Raw genomic sequence first — 23,890 nt, 5'->3', positions numbered from 1 at the left:
TCTAGACTAATGCCAAAGACAATATCCCTGCTGTAGCTTCTATAGCCATAATCAATCCACTCAGAGTTAAAGGGACGATTCCTCACTTTAATACATTTTAATTTTACTAGAATACACTATGTGACAGATGTCAACAGTACATATCTAACAGTGGTGTTTACCCACAGCTTCAACCATTACTGCATATACAACTTAAACCGATTCAAACAAAGATTATACAGTAAGGACAAGCCACACTTCCCTACAGAAACAGGAGCATTTTCCTAATGTTTTCTATTTTGGGGAAAAAGGTAGAAACCTAGTGAAAGAACATCTGTATCTTAGTTACTGTATTTTTACAGGCTTATATGTGGACAAAAAAATTCACAGAATAAAAAAAAAAGATAAAAAAGTATCATCTGGACATCAGCTCTGGACCTTCATATATTTCAGAACAGCCATTTTGTTGAGGCATTTCAAATGCACTATTAACCTTTGTGACATCGCATCCTGATATTTTTTGTTGCTGAAACATGTCACGCTTCCAGAAAGAATACAAAGCAGTGAATTAAATCAAGGTTACACCAGTACAAGATGTTGGTACCATCAATGGCAACCGTACATAGGATGATTTTAAGAATGAAATGAAAATAACATTCTCATGAATTTAATTAATCATACCTTTTAATATGAATCACAACAATATCTTCTGAACTTTATTGGTTGCTTTGGAAGCCATAACAGAAGTTTATAATAGCCTGTTGCATCCTGGGATCGATAGGCAGGCTGTCCAGCACTTCTTGACAAAAAGGAATTTTGTAACTAGAATAGGGAGTATAAAAGCATTAAACTGACTTACCTTTGCAAATTTGACAAAATAGAAACTAACATACAATGTCTTAATTGCAGGAAAGGTGTCTTCCAGGGTTTCAGTGTCCCAGCTGCTGTTGGCTGTGACCTTAAGAATCACACCTCTGTCACTCAGTCACAACCAATAACAGTCTGGGTACATAGATCCACTGGTCAACTGCTTTTCATTGTCTACCCTGAATTAGAACTACAGACTACGTTAAAATACATTTTAAGTATGAATTTAATGAAAACATTTTCAATAAATTGTAAGAAATATAAAAAAAGTAGGAACTGAAGTGAAAAATTAGGACTTTTTTAGGAATTACCTTTGAATTTTTCATTTTTTTATAGGAATTTTAGCAAAACTGAAAAAAATTTTAGGGACACTGGACAGCCTGCGATAGGTCATCAGGTCAAATTCTAGAACAACCGACATGGTCATTTATGATAAGAATGGCTTTATGTAACTGACAAGAGGCCCAGAGGGCCTGTATCGCTCACCTGGATTTTTATGACCAACATTACTATATCTGTACATATGTTCCACGTTTAACACATTTGACCCCTGTGACCTTGACTATGAGTCAAGGTCATTTCTTTTACTTTCTTGAACTTCATAAAAGGAACATACTGGCCAAATATAATGATTCTAGGCTTTTTCGATATTTCAGAAGAAATTGATTAAACGTTTTAACACATTTGACTCCTGTGACCTTAAAGATTGGTCAAGGTCATTTCTTTTTGCAAACTTTGTTTGGCTTCATCAAAGGAACCTTCCAGCCAAATATGATAACTCTACGCCTTTCGGTATTTCAGAAGAAGTTGTTTAAATGAAAAGTTGACGGACACCAGACAGACGGACGACGGACGCCGTGCTGTGGCATAAGCTCACTTGGCCCTTTGGTCCAGGTGAGCTAACAAGAAATAATATGGCACTGTAAGAATTTGGTCAGCAAGCAAGGGCTTTTGTTAATATTTAACAGTACAGACACCGATGGAGATATTGTTAAGTCAAAAGTAAGTAATGTCAGGCCCTAATACATGTGTGTAGACAATCTTTGAAGGCTCCCAAGCTAAACGAGTTTGATAATTGCTATTTTACATTTTTGAAACATATCCATAAAACAAAGGATTATATCTGTGTATATTTCATTTGCAAACTTATATTAAATGTTTCACTGACGATCTTGATAAATTGCCTTCCGCTGTCTGTTATATCAACAAACTTAGGTCAACATAATGGTTACCACATTGTAAGAAAGGGTGCAGCTTATATTCGGATGAGTCTGATATGTGGTTCAAATCAAACAAAAATCATTAAAATTGGCTCTGTGACTTACATACCAATGCAGTTTATAACCTGGTCAATTACTGACAGGTTTATTGTATCAGTTATTCTTCCAATGGCTGGGCATTGTCTCATCAACAAGGGCTGGTATTTCTGGTTATGTCACGACCTGCACTGACATCATAGCTGCTGTATTATACTGTATGCCATTATATGAGGCCACCAGTATGGGACCTTCTGCAGAATCAAAGTGTCTCTTTGGGACGTTTCATTTAGAAGACTATGAAAATGAAGTAACTAAACATGATTTTCCATTGTATGAGATTGTTCAAATCTCATATGAAATTAAGAGGCTTTCAACAGAAAGCAGCATGTTATTAGACCTTTCTTAAATCTAAAATGGTTTATTTTCATTCCTGTACTCTTCCTTTGGTGATGTCATAACACATTAAATGACACCGAGAAGTTACGACATCACAATTGAAACATTGTTTAAACCTTCAGTTATTCACAGCTCTGCTATATATTACATATGTATGGTCAACACCATGTATGTTACACTGACATCCCTTTCCTTCCTATTTTTGTGTTTTTTGTTTTGTTTCTGTCTGTCTGGACATTTCAAACATGACCCTTACTTAAGCAACAACTAAAAAAGACATGAAAAAGAGGGTACATACTTGGTGGTGCCTTCCTGACTGATCATGTGGCTCCAGTGGGTCAAGGTCCCCATTGTACCAGAGAGAAGGTCACCCTGACCTCCACACCTCCTTGGACTACCCTCTGCACCACACACCAACACTGGTAAAAGGAAAATTGTTGAGTTACCATATCATCCTTATTTAAACTGCTCATCACCTAATAATACATCTCAACTGTAAACTTCACTGTAAATGTCAGAAAAGGATATAAAAATAGATATTTATATATTAAAGTGAAGGAATAACACTATTTAATCTTTTTAAATTAAAAATGTGACATTAACGTAACCTTGGTAAATCACCAACAGTGATGTGCCACTCCGCTAGGGAAAACATTTTTTTCACTCCATTAGTTTAGTGTAAAACTTCAACAAGCCAAAGGTTTCAGGTTTGATCCCTGGCGGAGGCATTAGAACAATTGATGTATAGTCATTTTTGACATATTCAGGAGAACTAAAATAGCAGGAATTATTTCCCCTGACTGGTGATATTCAGTGATATCACTTATACCAGGGAAAGCCATAAGACAACTTTACTTCGGAACATATGACATAGTTTCTACTCAAACAAGATCATTTAAACATGCGTGACCCTGTAATCTGCTACTGTCTAACGTACTCAAAAATTTTCAGATACTGCACTGAACTGTCAATAAATATTGCACAACCATGCTGGTAGAACCAGCATATACCCTACATGTGACAGATCTGGATGTCAGAATATTTTCAAAAGTGCATTACTTTTTTTTAATTTATATATAAATCTATATATAATGGCACAACAAAAAATACTGAGTAACTGTGGAAATACATTGGTGGTTTTTTGAAAATAAAGCTGGTACACTGTTAAAGTCCTTTTGTTTGATTTCTGTAGAGGTTTTGGTGTTTACTTTTGTTCTCAAAGACTCAATTCAAAGAATCTGTAATTTTCATAAGTTCATATCAAGCTGCAAACACCTTGGTAACACCTTTCCTTGGTATAGTACCACTATTCTGACACCTTAGTGCCACTATTCTGACACCTTAGTACCACTATTCTGTCACCTTCGTACCACTATTCTGACATCTTGGTACCACTATTCTGACATCTTGGTACCACTATTCTGACATCTTGGTACCACTATTCTGACATCTTCGTACCATTATTCTGTCACCTTGGTACCACTATTCTGTCACCTTGGTACCACTATTCTAGCATATTGGTACCTCTATTCTGACACCTTGGTACCACTATTCTGTCACCTTGGTACCACTATTCTGTCATCTTGGTACCATTATTCTGACACCTTGGTACCACTATTTTGTCACCTTAGTACCACTATTCTGTCACTTTGGTACCACTATTTTGACCCCTTGGTACCACTATTCTGACACCTTAGTACCACTATTCTGTCACCTTGGTACCACTATTCTGACACCTTGGTACCACTATTCTGACACCTTAGTGCCACTATTCTGACACCTTAGTACCACTATTCTGTCACCTTAGTACCACTATTCTGACACCTTAGTACCACTATTCTGACACCTTAGTACCACTCTTCAGACACTTTGGTACCACTATTCTGTCACTTTGGTACCACTATTTTGACCCCTTGGTACCACTATTCTGTCAGTTTAGTACTACTATTCTGTCACCTTGGTACCACTATTCTGACACCTTGGTACCACTATTCTGACACCTTAGTACCACTATTCTGACACCTTGGTACCACTATTCTGTCACTTTGGTACCACTATTCTGACCCCTTGGTACCACTATTCTGATCCCTTGGTACCACTATTCTGTCACTTTGGTATCTATATTCTTACACCTTGATACCTTAGTTCAACAATTCTCACCTATGGTATTACTATTCTGACACTTTGCTGTCATTGTTTACCACACCTTGATATCACTGTTCACTGATATCACCTTGGCATCATGTTTTGACAAAATACTACTCTGACAAAACCTCAATTTTATTTCCTTTTACAGTGTAGCTGATACTGCATTAAATTGACTCTTTGCTAATCTATTTATATTGTGTTAACCAAATTACAACTTTCTGGAAAGTAACAAACCATTTCTCTAGCATCATTAGACATTCTGGAAACAGACATAACTGATTACTCCTAACTGATAATAATCACCTTACTTTAAAGCTGATTTTGATATCATGTTTGTTAAATTTCAGTTTAAGTTATGAAAAATGTCTTTCTCGTCTCTCTTCATGTTGAACATGACAATGTAAAAATCTTTTACAGAAGTTTTAATAATTTGTTTCCATCTTTGTATTGCTCTGCATGTAAACAGTAATTTTGGAGCTAGAGATTAGATAAATGACACCGGAATAAAGTAGGGAATTAAAATGTGCAAGACAAATGCCGACGGAGTTAGAATGGGTAAGCGTGGACATTTGTCACTAGTACCTCAGATGGTGCGGGCTGGTACAGCCAGGAATGAAGTTTTTTTGATCGATCATTAGGAAGACAATAGCATCAATACCATAACCATTGTCAGTCCTAACAATCCTTTTCTAAAAACACTCATTTTCACAAACACAGCCTAAGTGGTTTGTCTAACGTGTCAATAACTTGTTACGAATGACTGAAGTCAGAGTAACTATACATACTACACATTTGATACTATGGGCATGCATAGCCAAAATGGTTGTTTTTCAAATGCTGAAATGAAAGCCAAACATGTGATCATCAGACTGCTTCAATTATATTTTTACTGTAGGTCAATCACATTGTACAAACTGTTCATATAACAGGTGGTTGCATATATCACTGGGTAGTAACAAAACTTATTTATCACTGAATTATAGAGCATTTAAATATAATTGTCTACTTGGCGCAGTTTTCTAAGTTATTTATACAAAGACTAAAGAGTTGATTTTGTTGTCTAGTGACATGACTAAACAGTTCATACAGGTCACGAGTACCAGCTGTGAGGGAATCCAAAACCGCGTGCAATTAGTGCAGCAATGTGCACCGACAGGCGATTCCTCCCCCAGAAGGAGGCTGTCTACGATGGTAATCTTTCTCTGTCCAAGGCTGACATTTGTATAACTTGTGATCTAGACTTGATTCTACTGAAAGGTAGCAATTCTCTTTCGGAGAGATACTTGTCATACACATTAGATTGGCGTGTTAATACATGGGCACATGCTCTGAGTGGAAAAACAGAAACCCCACACCGTTAAAAAGTTTTTAAGAAATATTTCTTTGTAGAATTCTTGACGCAAGAGGCAATGAGGCATACCAACTGGCTTCTGAGTGTTTGAGGCTAATAGATCCTTCCTTGATGGTAACAACATGCATGCCACACCATACTGACGGAAACGTGGAACAACAGGCACTGCCGTTACATTTTAGGATGATCTTATAAAGTGGAACAAATGGTTTGTTCCATCTTGAAAATATTTCAAATGACAAGAACAAATTACACCGACTGTGTTGAAACCATTCTGATGGTGAGATTAAGTATAGAAATAAGAGAGATGGCTTATACTCCTGGATATAAATCTCCAATAAACCACGTCAGTATTGAGTGTTAGGAACTCCGTGTTTGTCTCGACCACTACAGACAAAGTCGGATGTGATCTCAATAAATACTCACTATGATCTTTTAATCACACAATTACAGGTAGTTTATCAGCATCTATGTGTAAACCTACCCTAAGTAACATCCTAATTTTAGGATATGGTAAGCACATATGTACATTAGGGAGTGAAATTATTCTATATTTATCAGTGGATTTGCCCATATATAAAAGGTATAATTGTTGTGATATAAAAACAACACCAATAAACTAGACAACAATATCCAACCTTATCCTCAGTCTGACATAACAAACATCAATCCTGTCTAACCTACCTCCACAGTGTTCAATGGTAATATTACAAACAAATTAAAAATGTTAATGAGATCATTTAGACATGGCAGGTCAAATTTCATTATCTTCAAAGGCAAGGGGACTATGAAGAAATTTATCAGAGTATTTCAATAAGTCATAAATAGGATAATTCTGTGAGAAGATTTAGGCAGGTAATGAAGTTTGACTGTACATGGAATTAAATAACACAGAACATAGGTTGCTATTTGAGAGACATAAAAGGACATCAATTTACTGAAAGCTGAAGGGTTTTGATAACATTTAGATTACACATGTACATGTGAATAAGTTATATAGGATTATGTCCTTATGCAGCAGATATTTTAGACATGACTATATCCCAATTTTTAGAGGCCAAACACTATACTTTACTCTTTACCACTTTATCTAGCCACTGCACCAGTTTCACACTTTATCAGATGCTGAACCATTTATCTAACATTGCACCAGTTTTACACTTTATCGGGCACTGCACCAGTTTCACACTTTATCAGATGCTGAACCATTTATCTAACATTGAACCAGTTTTACACTTAATCAGACACTGCTTCAGTTTTACAATTTATCAGACACTGAACAATTTATCTAATATTGCACCAGTTTAACACTTCATCTGACATTGAACCAGTTTTACACTTAATCAGACACTGCTTCAGTTTTACAATTCATCAGACACTGAACCATTTATCTAACATTGAACCAGTTTTACACTTAATCAGACACTGCTTCAGTTTTACAATTTATCAGACACTGAACAATTTATCTAATATTGCACCAGTTTAACACTTCATCTGACATTGAACCAGTTTTACACTTAATCAGACACTGCTTCAGTTTTACAATTCATCAGACACTGAACCATTTATCTAACATTGCACCAGTTTAACACTTTATATGACTTTATATGAAGAGCGAGTGTATCTGACACCCATCAAGTTTTACTCTCTTCTCATCCGATATTAAGTCAAATTTATATTTTTTTCAGGACATCAATGTTTACAATATAAATCAAGTTAGCGATCTTGCTGGTATCCCCTAAGGTGTTGTATTTACACCTCTCTGACAGAATACAGGATCCAGGGTGAAAGGAAATGCAATTAAAAATGGTGCCACCAATTAAGGAGTCATTGTACCATTGTGATAATCAGGTGGTATCAGAAGACATGACATGTTTATGGTTCCTACATTGGTCGGAAATGACCTTTCCCCTGACCTCTATGTCCAGGCCTAGACTTGACCTGTGTGTGAGGTAGGGTTATCAGAGAGGTATCACAGCCATGTGGCTCCCTCCCCACCTGTGTTCTGTCACCACCACACCCAATCACAGTCCCTTGTTACTAATGACATGTTTATGTTGATATAAACACTGCTTATCTCCCCTTTATTACAAACAATTTATATCTCTCTCAATGGCTTAGATTAGTTGGCTTGATGAATTGGTCCGTAGCCATGTATGGAACAAGTCAGTGATTTGTTAGATATACTAACAATCAAACCTAGAATTCAAGGTCAGTTGCATATGACAAAGACCAAGGTCAGTCAAAATTAACATCATGCTCAAGGTCAGTAAACTGATCAGTACTAAAAATAATGTGCATATTAGCCGAGATCAGACAGGCATCCCAAATTCATCTGTAAGTTGTATAAACACATATAAGTAAAACAGTAGAAAATATCAAGATAGTTTTAAGTGCCTGTTCAATGCATGAATTTGAGTTTATAGTTCTACATTCTATATATATATAGGATATTTAATAGTGTCTTCAGTAATAACAAATATATATATACTCGTGTGGCTAAAATTTTGTTATCTTTCACTCATGCTTCGCACTCGTGCACTATTAAATATTCTGTTTACTACATTTTCATCGCAAAAATAAACCAAAACAATGGCAAATATACGATAACTATAAAATGGGTAAGTTGACCATGCTTTTTCCAGACACTACTCACTCATCATACAATGATGTTGTGCGCGGCAAAAAATAGTCCATTTTATGAAAAATCAGTAAAAATATACTCATAAATAAATCATAATGAATGTTTATTTGTGTTTGGACATGGATTTTGTAATTTATTGATGTCACTTATACACAATAAAATGGTTTAAACGTTAACTGAAAAAATAAAAACAATGTTTGATAAATTCTTCCGCGCATGAAAGCATGAAAGCATGAAAACGTATGGTGCCATCCTAGTCGCTGTCACTATCAATGACACGGAATTGGAGTAGATTTGTATCGGGCTCTCTGATTGGTCAATCCTCACAGTTTGAGATATCCCTATATTTCACAGCTAAAAATATAATAAATATGATAGTTTGCATATCATCAATAGCAATAAAAACTAACAATAACAAAATGAGTGAGATTAGTCACGAAGATACAGAATACCCATTCCATTGTCAGGAAGTGATGAAGGCTAATACTTGTATGAAATTTAACATGTGGTTAAATAGCAATAAAACCTTTTCAAAGTTTCTTGAAATAGCATGTATTTTCAGCATTTTGTTTAAAAAAGTGTTAAAGTGTAACCCTTGACTTTTTAACCTTGATCGCTGATTCATTGTTTTCAATGTGATGTTAATCAGTTGAGGGTTTCATGAGATATCTGTTTGCAAGTTTTTTTTATTTCAAAATTGTTCAAAAGTGATCTTAGACTTCTTTTAACTTAATCAATAAACAACTGTGGTTATAATATGACCTAAATCTGTTGGAAGGGTTCATGAGATGCCATCTATGGGGTGTTATTAGCTTGTATTAATTTTTTACTAATTTAGAGAAATAGACATGTAGAAATACTGAACTTAATCATTTAATAAAACCACCAGGAAGACACTAAAAAGAAAGCAATAAAAATATTACTAAAATACCATTCCTTATTAGATAACAGACTTGATACACATTACTTCTGAGGTTAAATGACTCAGAATGGAGTGATATTCTGGTAGGAAGTGACCCCAAAGAATTTGATATAACCTATGATGAGTACCCCTTTCTTACCTAACAGGTTAGACACACCTGATGACAGCTAGCTAACAGGTAATTTATAGGTAATAGTCGGAGTTAAAACCAACACAAAGGTAATGCATATTTTATAGGTCAAAGGCATTCAACAGTTCCGTGACAAAAGCCATGAAATGCACCCATCACGAAACCACAGACTTTTGGTAGGTGAAACCCCTATCATCATTATTCTTCCTGAATCAGAGACCGGGGATTTAATATCATCAACATTGAACAGTGGGAGAACCCTATAAATGAATTCAAGAAACCTCCAGAATTGACAACTAACATCTGATTTTTTTGCTTATACAAGTTATGGAAATAATTTCATTTGAATCACTATATATCTGTAAGATTTTGAAGACAACACAAATATCAGGTAAGAAAAAAGGCAATATGGATTATGCAATGAATTTTTATGACAACTACTAGAGCAGACACATCACATCAATGACCTTGACACCTTGGTCTAAATGACCCCTAGCTTTGGCTAGACAGTGGAACTGTCTCTCTGATCAAGGCTATATCCATCACCACAAGGTTTGGGATATTGCAGCATCCCTTCTTGCGGTGTAGTAATTAATATATTACATGCTGGTAGGCTTTAAAATTGAGTTGAAAAACTGCACAAATTTTAAACACACACTGACACACATTAATTGTGAGGGGAAAATTTGGTGAGAACTGCAGTTTCGAAAAAAAATTTTTTTTATAGTACTGAGAGAAGTTTGAAACCTTCCTACTACTGAAGGTTAACATATGTTAAGTGACTTATACCAATCAACATGATATCTCATGACTTATTTCTATAAACATTATATATCCTGACTTATTCCTATCAACATTGTATCTCCTCACTCATTTCTAAAACATTGGATTTTCTTACTCCTAAACACATTTTATCTCCTGACCTATTCCTATAAACATTGAACCTACTGACGTTCCTAAAACAAGGAATTTCTTGATTTACTCCTAAAACATCTTATCTCCTGACCTATTCCTATAAACATTGTACCTACTGACGTTCCTAAAACAAGGAATTTCTTGATTTACTCCTAAAACATCTTATCTCCTGACTAATTCCTACAAAAAATATTACATTACTGTCTTATTTCTATACATTATATCTCTTTATTTAATAATCTGTATCTTTACCCTTGACCTTAAAACTAGTATCATATTTCCGGTTAAAAACCATGGCGTTTTTCCTTCGCTGTCGGGTGTGCGGCTTATATACCGGTGCGGCTTATATATTTGGACAAAAAAAATTGTCAGTTTTTTACAAGTACCTGTCCATCGCATGTTTGTGACTGAAACAGATCATCTAGGACCGTCATTTGCAATCGTATACAGATTGAAACAAAAATAACCTTCTTATGGATTTGACTAATCATACCTTTTAATATGCACCACAATAATATCTTCTGAAATTTCGTGGTTGCTGCAGAAGTTTATAATAGCCTGTTGCATCCTGGGATCAATAGGTCATCAGGTCAAATTCTAGAATGAGTGCCATACTTGTTTACGATAAAAATGGCTTTGTGTAACTTACCAGAAATCATTTGGGACTATATGAATTTTGTCAGCATGCAAGTTCTTCAGTAATATCTAACAGTACAGACACCGAAGGAGATATTGTTAAGTAAACCATATGTAATGTCAGGCCCTATATCTGTGCGTAGACAATCTTTGAAGGCTCCCAAGCCAAACAAGTTTGATAATTGCTATTTTATGTTTTTCAAACACATCAATAAAATAAAGGATTATCTGTGTATATTTCATTTAGAAACTTATATTAAATGTTTCACTTGATCTTGACAAATTGCTTTCCGTTGTCTGCTATATCAACAATCATTTGTTAACATAACTGTTACCACATCGTAAGAAAGGGGTGCGGTTTACATCCTGATGCCGCTAATATGTGGATCAAACAGAAAAAAAACGCTTAAAACCAGCCCTGCGGCTTATACTCGTGTGCGGTTTATCGCCCAGAAAATAGGGTATATGTTTATCATATTTGAACTTGAACCCTAAATTTCTTATTTTATTTCTTATCAAACAAAAAACCTTTGTACTAATGTAAACGTTTATATTTTAGCAGTAACCTAATTTTATCACATTTAACAATGAAATTAATGCTCTAAAATATTAAAACGTTTAAAGTAAATTTGACCTTGAACAGAGAATACTTACCATGATTGCCATTTGTGATAATGTCATTCTCGCCCTTCTTTACAATGGTCACATGACCTAACCTCTTACTGAGCATCTTGGCATTGAGGATAGGATCGTTTTCCTGCTGTTTTTCGCCATCCATCTGAATTAAAAAAACAAAGTCTTATTTAAGAGACTACAATACCAGTGCTATATAGAGAAGTATTTGTCCATTTGCTGGTCAAGGTTCTCCATTATTGTGTTTTTCTAAAGCTCAAACAGCAAAAATTCACTTGCATTTAAAGGGAATAAATCGCTAGATTTTTTTTTTTTTTTTTTTCATTTTTCTCATGCATTTGATTTTGGGCAGGCATTGCAATACTTAAATTAGACTCTTCACAAAATAATAATGCTCTCTGAGAGAAACTGATAAAGATTATCAGCTTCAAACTAACGCTAGTTGTCATTCGCTTTTGTGTCTACCACCAATCACTGTTTTCATTGAAGATAGCCAAGTTCATCATGTGACCTTTCGGCGCCTCGTTTTAAAGTACCATTTTGATATGACTTCTTACTACCTGGTATGTATAATTTTGTAATTAGCTAAAACTTTATTTGCCTGCCATGTTTCAATTCTATGTTAAGATGACGTCTTGTTTCAGGCTATACACATGACACAGCAAAATAAATGAATTTGAATTAATCTGAATCTAAGATTGCATGCGCAAAGACATTGTTTACACTCACCGAACGATAATGATATGAATTAATGTTAGCTCGCTCCTATTTTATTTTAATTTTTTGATGTTGTTAATAAAATTGTTAACTTTAAAATATCATAATTAACAGAAAGTACACAATTTTTAAAAGATATTTAAATGTAATACTTTTTATCAATTATGAAATAAATATCTAACCATTTAATCCCTTAAATAACACAGTACAATTGAATGCAGCAGTTTTGTTGCATACATATTCAAATTCATTAAAAATTACCCCTAACTGAGTGAAATTTATACAGGTGCCATAATGAGTCTTAAAATTAACTGTTGGTTGTGTCAAATATCTTATATGGTCCCATGGCTCGACATTTATCCGAGTTTTACTGTACATACATAGGTCAATATGATCGTATTAGACTGTAAATATCTCAACATGATGGTAGTTGACTGTACATACATAGGTCAATATGATCGTATTAGACTGTAAATATCTCAACATGATGGTAGTTGACTGTACATACATAGGTCAATATGATCGTATTAGACTGTAAATATCTCAACATGATGGTAGTTGACTGTACATGTCTCAATATCATGGTAGTGGACTGTAAATATCTCAACATAATGGTAGTTGACTGTAAATACGTAGGTCAATATGATAGTATTAGACTGTAAATATCTCAACATGATGGTAGTTGACTGTACATGTCTCAATATGATGGTAGTTGACTGTACATGTCTCGGTATCATGGTAGTTGACTGTACATGTCTTAATATCATGGTAGTTGACTGTACATGTCTCAATATCATGGTAGTTGACTGTACATGTCTCAATATCATGGTAGTGGACTGTACATGTCTCAATATGATGGTAGTTGACTGTACATGTCTCAATATGATGGTAGTGGACTGTACATGTCTCAATATGATGGTAGTTGACTGTACATGTCTCAATATGATAGTAGTTGACTGTACATGTCTCAATATGATGGTAGTTGACTGTACATGTCTCAACATGATGGTAGTGGACTGTACATGTCTCAATATCATGGTAGTTGACTGTACATGTCTCAAGATGATGGTAGTTGACTGTACATGTCTCAATATGATGGTAGTTGACTGTACATGTCTCAACATGATGGTAGTGGACTGTACATGTCTCAATATCATGGTAGTTGACTGTACATGTCTCAAGATGATGGTAGTTGACTGTACATGTCTCAACATGATGGTAGTGGACTTTACGTGTCTCAATATGATGGTAGTTGACTGTACATGTCTCAATATGATGGTAGTTGACTTTATGTGTCTCAAAATGATGGTAATTGACTGTACATGTCTCAACATGATGGTAGTTGACTGTACATGTCTCAATATGATGGTAGTGGAATGTACATGTCTCAATACGATGGTAGTTGACTTTACGTGTCTCAAAATGCTGGCAGTGGACTGTACATGTCTCAATATCATGGTAGTTGACTGTACATGTCTCAATATGATGGTAGTGGACTGTACATGTCTCAATACGATGGTAGTTGACTTTACATGTCTCAATATGATGGTAGTTGACTGTACATGTCTCAACATGATGGTAGTGGACTGTACATGTCTCAATATGATGGTAGTTGACTTTACGTGTCTCAAAATGCTGGTAGTGGACTGTACGTGTCTCAATATCATGGTAGTTGACTGTACATGTCTCAACATGATGGTAGTGGACTGTACATGTCTCAATATGATGGTAGTTGACTTTACGTGTCTCAAAATGCTGGTAGTGGACTGTACGTGTCTCAATATCATGGTAGTTGACTGTACATGTCTCAACATGATGGTAGTGGACTGTACATGTCTCAATATGATGGTAGTTGACTTTACGTGTCTCAAAATGCTGGTAGTGGCTGTACATGTCTCAATATGATAGTAGTTGACTGTGCATGTCTCAACATGATGGTAGAGGACTGTTCATGTATCAATATCATGGTAGTGGACTGTACATGTCTCAATATGATGGTAGTTGACTGTACATGTCTCAACATGATAGTAGTGGACTGTATATGTCTCAATATGATGGTAGTGGACAGTACATGTCTCAATATCATGGTAGTTGACTATACATGTCTCAGTAAAATGGTAGTTGACTAAATGTGTCTCAATATGGAATAAGTTGACCGTACATGTCTCAACATGATGGTAGTGGACTTTACGTGTCTCAAAATGCTGGTAGTTGACTGTACATGTCTCAAAAACTGTTGTATTTATCTATAATTCTGTGTTCAAACTTAGTACTAATAAATTATAATACAAGTAAATATGATTTAACTCTGTTAAAGGTTCTCTCAATATGACATAAATTCATCAATTTAGGTTGGGATACCATGGATCAGGACGGACCCCCACCCCCACCATTCCCTATCCAAAAAATAAAGGTCGAGCATAAAAAATAAATAAAAGAGCACATAAAAATAAACTACAAACATCATAAAACACTTATAGTGTAGGTCAACACACTGCTCTGTTTCATAGATGTTAATTACTTAAAATCCTTCCTTACAAAACGTATCTAAAAATATACAACGTATTAGTCATGGCCTTAGAAATTTTCATTTTGTCAAATGATATGTTTCAAAACACAAATAAAGAAATTTAAAAAGTATTTAAAAGTAAAATACTTTCTGCCATAATTTTATTTCCATTGTAAATATATCCTTTGTTACAAATAGGACTTTCAGAAATTAACTATTGGCTTTGTTAACCTCAAAAACATGTCACCAAGATATTTTCTAATTTGAAATTAAAGCAATTCTTGCTTCAACATATTTTCTGTCTTTTTTTAAATAGTAAATTCAATTGCTACAATTAGTGTTTTAAAACTGTGAACAATCATGTTGTGGCCATGGTCAGGTCTAAGCGTACATTTGGGGCCAGTCAGGGGTATTAGCATGGAATGTCATTCCTCAGTCAGATGAGGCTGTGATTTGTGGCCACAACTTCTCAACTGTCCATTTAACACATGGTCAGAACACTACATAAAGTGCATTTTTCCTCTTTCAGTGCTTCCGGGAAGAAAAAACTCACCACTTCTTCAGACAGAAATTCTATGGAATAATTAAGACTTCACATGCAAATTTTTGTGAGCATTCTGAACCTTATACTGAGTTTTGTACTGGGCCTTCATTGGCAGTCACATATATTTTCTGATTGTTACAAGCTGAATGAAATATTTAACAAAGAGCACACAAACTTACTTTCTCTATAGAATACATTCCACCTCACTAATGGTGATCTTTTTGTTTAAAATTATACATCTACAGCAGCCACCTGCCTTCAAAACCATTATTTGTCTTGTACAGCGTACATTCAGGTAATTGATATAACTTCTTACTGAAAGTCAGGGTGGGCTTATTACAGGATATTGAAATAACATTGGTTTATAACTTTACTGAACAGTAATATATATGGGTGAACTTATTACCAAGCATGGGCTTATTAAAGGGAACATATGATAATATCCTTTCTGTCAGTAAAAAGTTTTGATATTCAATGTTGTATCTCCCTCCGTTTCATTAGAACATCATTAAATCAATTACATTGCTTGTAATTTGTGATATTTTTCTGTATAATTCCATAACTTTACATTTTGATTAGAAATATAAAACTAGAACTGATACAGATACAAGAAGAAATAAGAAGTGATGGGTACTTATATAAATCACTTACGCTATGGTATAGTGTAGAATAGCATCTGAATCAAACAACCAGATGATGCAATGACATAAAAGCTACCATTCCAATGTATAATATCAGTATCATTGTTTGAGGAGTTACAGAAGTTATCAAATGTGACCTTTAACCCTTTCACCCTAACATGCCATTACCTTAAAAAGGTTCACAAAATCTGCTGAGAGGTTCTCAGAATATAATATTGATCCTGAATGGGACAGGATGAGACAGCATCGACAACTGATAGCAATGGGTATAAGAGAGGACACAGCAGAAGTCATCACTACTGATAGACATGGGTATATGTCAGGATGTAGTCATCACTACTGATAGACATGGGTATATGTCAGGATGTGACAGTAGTCATCACTACTGATAGACATGGGTATATGTCAGGATGTGACAGTAATCATCACTACTGATAGACATGGGTATATGTCAGGATGTGACAGTAGTCATCACTACTGATAGACATGGGTATATGTCAGGATGTAGTCATCACTACTGATAGACATGGGTATATGTCAGGATGTGACAGTAGTCATCACTACTGATAGACATGGGTATATGTCAGGATGTAGTCATCACTACTGATAGACATGGGTATATGTCAGGATGTAGCCATCACTACTGATAGACATGGGTATATGTCAGGATGTAGTCATCACTACTGATAGACATGGGTATATGTCAGGATGTGACAGTAGTCATCACTACTGATAGACATGGGTATATGTCAGGATGTAGTCATCACTACTGATAGACATGGGTATATGTCAGGATGTGACAGTAGTCATCACTACTGATAGACATGGGTATATGTCAGGATGTAGTCATCACTACTGATAGACATGGGTATATGTCAGGATGTGACAGTAGCCATCACTACTGATAGACATGGGTATATGTCAGGATGTAGTCATCACTACTGATAGACATGGGTATATGTCAGGATGTAGCCATCACTACTGATAGACATGGGTATATGTCAGGATGTGACAGTAGCCATCACTACTGATAGACATGGGTATATGTCAGGATGTGACTGTAGCCATCACTACTGATAGACATGGGTATATGTCAGGATGTGACAGTAGCCATCACTACTGATAGACATGGGTATATGTCAGGATGTGACAGTAGTCATCACTACTGATAGACATGGGTATATGTCAGGATGTAGTCATCACTACTGATAGACATGGGTATATGTCAGAATGTAGCCATCACTACTGTTAGACATGGGTATATGTCAGGATGTAGTCATCACTACTGATAGACATGGGTATATGTCAGGATGTAGTCATCACTACTGATAGACATGGGTATAGGTCAGGATGTAGTCATCACTACTGATAGACATGGGTATATGTCAGGATGTGACAGTAGCCATCACTACTGATAGACATGGGTATAGGTCAGGATGTAGTCATCACTACTGATAGACATGGGTATATGTCAGGATGTGACAGTAGCCATCACTACTGATAGACATGGGTATATGTCAGGATGTGACAGTAGTCATCACTACTGATAGACATGGGTATATGTCAGGATGTAGTCATCACTACTGATAGACATGGGTATATGTCAGGATGTAGCCATCACTACTGTTAGACATGGGTATATGTCAGGATGTAGTCATCACTACTGATAGACATGGGTATATGTCAGGATGTAGTCATCACTACTGATAGACATGGGTATAGGTCAGGATGTAGTCATCACTACTGATAGACATGGGTATATGTCAGGATGTAGCCATCACTTCTGATGGATATGGGTATAGGTCAGGATGTAGTCATCACTACTGATAGACATGGGTATATGTCAGGATGTGACAGTAGCCATCACTACTGATAGACATGGGTATAGGTCAGGATGTAGTCATCACTACTGATAGACATGGGTATATGTCAGGATGTAGCCATCACTTCTGATGGATATGGGTATAGGTCAGGATGTAGTCATAACTACTGATAGACATGGGTATATGTCAGGATGTGACAGTAGCCATCACTACTGATAGACATGGGTATATGTCAGGATGTGACAGTAGCCATCACTACTGATAGACATGGGTATATGTCAGGATGTGACTGTAGTCATCACTACTGATGGACATGGGTATATGTCAGGATGTGACTGTAGTCATCACTACTGATGGACATGGGTATATGTCAGGATGTAGCCATCACTTCTGATGGATATGGGTATATGTCAGGATGTGACAGTAGCCATCACTACTGATAGACATGGGTATATGTCAGGATGTGACAGTAGCCATCACTACTGATAGACATGGGTATATGTCAGGATGTGACAGTAGCCATCACTACTGATAGACATGGGTATATGTCAGGATGTGACTGTAGTCATCACTACTGATGGACATGGGTATATGTCAGGATGTGACTGTAGTCATCACTACTGATGGACATGGGTATATGTCAGGATGTAGCCATCACTTCTGATGGATATGGGTATATGTCAGGATGTGACAGTAGCCATCACTACTGATAGACATGGGTATATGTCAGGATGTGACAGTAGCCATCACTACTGATAGACATGGGTATATGTCAGGATGTGACAGTAGCCATCACTACTGATAGACATGGGTATATGTCAGGATGTGACTGTAGTCATCACTACTGATGGATATGGGTACACTCTACACTTTCCATATTTGTATGTATGCCTCACATCCCTATAACATAAAATATAAGTGACTGGATGATTGCACTATCTTTCTTTAAGACACCATTACTTCACTGTCCTAATAGTTAACATTTATACAAAGCTCTAGATAAATAAATATCTCTCATAACTTTATCTACTTAATCATGGTTAACTTTCATACATTTAGTAACATCCAGATGAAAAGCTTTTGTTTCATAACAGAAACAGATTAAAACCAAGGAAGAAATTACTAGCTTTCCGTCACAGGACTCAAGGCAGATATTTAGGATAATTCTCAATTTGATCAGCAGTGTGTTAATTTTCAATGGATTTCTGAAGATCAAGTGAAGCTTCAACTTCATAAAATTGAGAAATTGAAAGATGAAATCAATTTGATTTTTAATTGTACTAATTTGAAATAGTTTTCAGAATAAAGCTTTCAATGAAACTGAATACAAAGCGTTTCTCAACAATTGATTTTCTGAAAATAATGATCCTTCACCGATCTGACGAGGCACTGACTGTACCAGAAATTACCCTCTTCATAAAGAAGTTTTCTATTTAAGGATAGGGAGCTTGAAGGAAAGAGATGTGATGAATGCACAATGATGCAACATTATGTAAGTTTTTTGTTCTAATGGGATGAAAACCTAATAAATCTAATTTTTCTACCTCCTTTAATGCTTTCCAAATACTAATCGCATATTAGCAATGCTTTTGTGAAACCTGCCTTATACAAACTTAATTCCAAATTATTCCAGCTTTGCTGAAACCTATCTCATATGAACTTGAACAATCTAAAACTTATCCTAGATTCATAGGAACTTTCTTGTGAAAAACTTTATTCATTTCTAATTATCATAGTTTCAATTAAGAAACCTTAAGAAATCTCTTATCAATCCAGATAATCCCAATGTATTGTATCCAAAACATTCTGCTAGATCCAACGCATATCTAGCAAAATTAGATACTGATACACTACGTAACTGAACAGTAATGCCAACTGTTATATTCAGCAGAAAACCCAAAAAACTGCACGGAAATCTAATCACTTGTCAATAATTCATGTCACATTAAAGTGATCCTGAAGAACATGTTTCAGGAATTTGTAAAGGACTGATTCTGTAGTATGTCTTTACAGTGTGTCTTTACAGTGTGTCTTGAAGTATTCTGTGACATGATACAAAGGAACAAAATCTATCTATAGGTCCTCGGAGGCCTATATCACTTAAGAACAAAAAAAAAATTGAAATTCCAATTAACTATTCTAATAATGCGACATTTGTTACCTTTTATCATACTTGTATGTCTTTTGTACAAATCTTCATGAATATAATAAAACATCAAATCCATAAGCTAATTATCCATAGGTATACAGAAGGACCAGTTTACTTGTCTAACTACTGGTCAGCTGACCTTTGATAGCGTGTGATCTATAAGAAAGGAGATTCTTGATATTTTCTCATAGCTAATTGGTGTCCATGTTGGCAGCATAATGGAATGTTAAATACAATGGAATATCACATCAAAGGGAAGTTATAAACAGACATATCAAAGTCCTAGAAATGTTTGTAAATGGATGATTTATTAGCAGAACTAACAGTGAATTCTCTGATGTAGAGGTCTTCCTGTCAGTAACTATGGAAACACTTGATTTACGTTGTACAATTTTAAGGTTACACAGAATTCAAAAGCACCATATAAATCTGTTTTTTAATGAATATTGTAAAGCAATCATTTTCCATAAATCATAAAAGTATCTGGAACACACCGTAGTTAAATCTCGTGTCACTTAAATTAGGTATCAATGTATTGAATGGTAGCTGTAGGTCTCGATTTGAAACCAATACTGTGATATTGTGAAGGAGTCTCATCTGTGTACAGGTGCATTGAAAATAATTGTGTGGTACATTATATAGGTGTACAACAAAGCAAAAGACTGTTATAGGGACACCACCATCAATCTGGTGGCCAATCATCAGACAGGCTTAATAATGATCTCATTTGTCTCAATCATGGTCTCTTATGACACGCTCCATTTACCCTGCCAAAACACATGCATCACACCAGGTCTGAACTCTGAGGGCATCTCATACATAACAGGCTAAATCAAGGGTCAGCAAAGAGGTCAGTCACGGACACCAGTCAAGTTAAACCAATAATGACCATTACTTTGGCAATGGAATGTAATGGGCTTAATTAGTTGGAGAAGATTGTGTTCTAAGGGAGATAAATCTCATGATTTATGCCCCTGTTTCACATTCAGAGGATTTTGTACTAATTGACCAGACAGCTATTTGATTCCAGTATTGAAGCAAGATCAGCTCCCAAGTCTTGCCTAGACAAAACGTGGCCAAGTTGAACTGATTCTATTACCTTAGCATCATGATCAATGCACAAAATGTGATCAGGTCAACTCTGATTTAAAACAATGAGATTCTTCACACAGTTGTATTGATTTCTAATTAATTAAAATCTCATCTACTTGATTTTAATTAAGTTTTTCAAATACTCACACTTTTAATCAACAAACCAACAAGATACAGACAAGTGTTTCCAAAAACAACCTTCAATGGGTGTTAAAGAAAATCACGATTTTTTTTTTAGCTCACGAGAACTGAAATGTGACAACTGTACTTTTCAAGAAAATCCCTCAAGATTAATCAATTAACAGGTGAACATTTTTCTTTCTTGACATCAGGTTTTTATCTTGTGCTCACATCTAAATGTGAAAGTTTTTTCAATGAGCAAGCTATTAGTTTTTGTTTTAAATTGATACTTTTATTTTTAAGATTAAGAAATTATTCATATTTTTTTTTAAATCTTTCAAATATGAAAGTTGAAATAATGCCTGAAACCAATGTGCATTTAACTTTAACAATAAACTTGTCTACATCACCACCTGAACAGACATCAGATATGAGATTACATCAGAAAAACTGTGAGGGACAGGTAAACAGAGTCAGTCAACCAAGTAAAACTTCAGTTGCAATAGAAATTGTATGTCATTGTTTCATTAAATCCACCATAATGTTACACAACAAAACACATTAAAGACAATTTTACAGGACACCTTATCACAATCCACCATTATTCTACAAACCTTATTCACTGCATCTGTTTGATTACCATGAAAAGATTTCAAAGTTGAGCAAAATTTTAACGTACAGGTTATTGCCATATATTTCAACATATGTATCACAGAATCAAACAATGAACAGAAGGATGGTAGTGATGTACCATATAAAAGTAAATATACCCATCAACTGGTTATATAACCTTATTACAGAGTTTGGCAAGGCAGACATCAATCTACATTAGTGTCCCTTCATGCCGGAAACAATGAAATGAATAATGAATATTTAATGGTAACACCAATGACCTGGCTAAGGAATGAGAATTTTCTGTACAGGAACTAGTTTTTCAATAAACAGTCTCAATTTAATTCCCCTCCCCCTCACCTAGCATTGCTCAATCAAGTCCAATGGCGACTGGTAATAACCCAGTGACCTCATAAAAGTCGTCAGTGGGGCAGTTAACTTCCCATTAATGTCCAGGAGCACTTTTTTATTTGTACAATTGTGTAATATACACGAATACTGCAGCTGAAAAAAAGAGATATTTGCATCAACAAAATTCAATAAATTACACACACTACCAATGAAGCTATCAAATATCTGAAATCAAACGAACAAAACCCAACATGAAGTGACTCAGCTATGTAACCAAGTCAACTCTTCTCATACATCCTGCAGAGTTTTCATTGTAATCCTTCACAGCAAAGAGGTTTTAGTATCAATGTCTGGCTTATTTTTATAACTTGACATTAATAATGAAGAGATCCACATACACTGACTTTATATTAACACCCATCAAGTGATATCACTATAAACTTTTCTGACATAACATAATTGGAAGTAATGACCCGAATCGTTTGGGCAGTTATTGTGTTGTCGATATTTGTATATTGTAGTTTTCCACAGCATGTTCATCAGACACAAGCAAACAAATGTAAGAAATAGACACAAATAAAATCTTCATTATCTATATTTTATTTCTATGTTTTCCAAGGGTATTACTATTGAAACACAGTAATTGAGAAAATAAGTCATGTCATTCTCAAAATTGCTTATTCTACCAGGCATTATTTTGTGAAAAGAACTGAGCTGAAATGAATTTTAAATTTTGAATTTTATCTTTAAACAAATTTTGCAGAAATATCTTGCCAAGAAAGTTCCATGCCATCAACAGCGAGTAATATCACCGTAGAATGGTACCCCCAAAAGGTTTTATACCATTTTTTTCTACATAATGCTGGACTGTTCTAAGGGAGATAATCAAATCAATCTGGTTTTCTTGTAAATAAAGTACACTAAATTATGCAGAGTTTTCACTGTAATCCTTCAGAGCAAAGATGTTTTAGTATCAATGTCTATGAAGAGATCTACTTACACTGACTTTATATTAACACCCATCAAGTGATATCACTATAAACTTCTGAATTGAATTTTAAATTTTGAATTTTATCTTTAAATAAATTTTGCAGACATCTCTCGCCAAGAAAGTTTTATGCCATCAACAGTAGCATCACAGCAGAATGGACCATCAAAGGTCTTTGTACCATTTTTTCTACATAATGCTGGATTGTTCTAAGGGAGATAATCAAATCAATTTTGTTCTCTTGTAAATAAGGGACACTAAATCATGTAAGTTCAGTCAGACTATATCAATATCTGTCTTGATTTTTTGTAATTTACTTACCCCATCCTAAAGTGAATTTTGTGATTTAAGACTTCAAATTTGGATCTCAGTATGTTTAACTGATTCTCCTACCTCTTTTCATTATCAACAGTTATTGTTAAATTGTGCATCTTACATCAGTGCCAATGTTTTATGGAATTTAT

At 35.1% G+C, this 23,890-nt stretch overlaps 1 protein-coding gene across 1 annotated transcript in view; it reads right to left on the bottom strand.

The window, feature by feature from the left end:
- LOC132545549 (ATP-dependent (S)-NAD(P)H-hydrate dehydratase-like) overlaps positions 1–23,890 on the bottom strand; it is a 174,725-nt gene that overhangs the window by 142,050 nt on the left and 8,785 nt on the right. The window contains exons 8-9 of the mRNA XM_060209234.1: positions 11,902–12,025; positions 2,800–2,920 (exon numbers count right to left, since the gene is read on the bottom strand). Of these exons, the coding sequence (XP_060065217.1) occupies positions 2,800–2,920; positions 11,902–12,025 (245 nt within the window). The remainder of the gene's footprint in view (positions 1–2,799; positions 2,921–11,901; positions 12,026–23,890) is intronic.

Source organism: Ylistrum balloti, unplaced genomic scaffold (genome assembly GCF_031769215.1).
Source record: "Ylistrum balloti isolate Yb309-2 unplaced genomic scaffold, AGI_CSIRO_Ybal_v1 Utg369850, whole genome shotgun sequence".
In the NCBI taxonomy this organism is placed as follows: Eukaryota; Metazoa; Mollusca; class Bivalvia; order Pectinida; family Pectinidae; genus Ylistrum; species Ylistrum balloti.
This window is presented reverse-complemented; position numbering and strand designations above follow the sequence as displayed.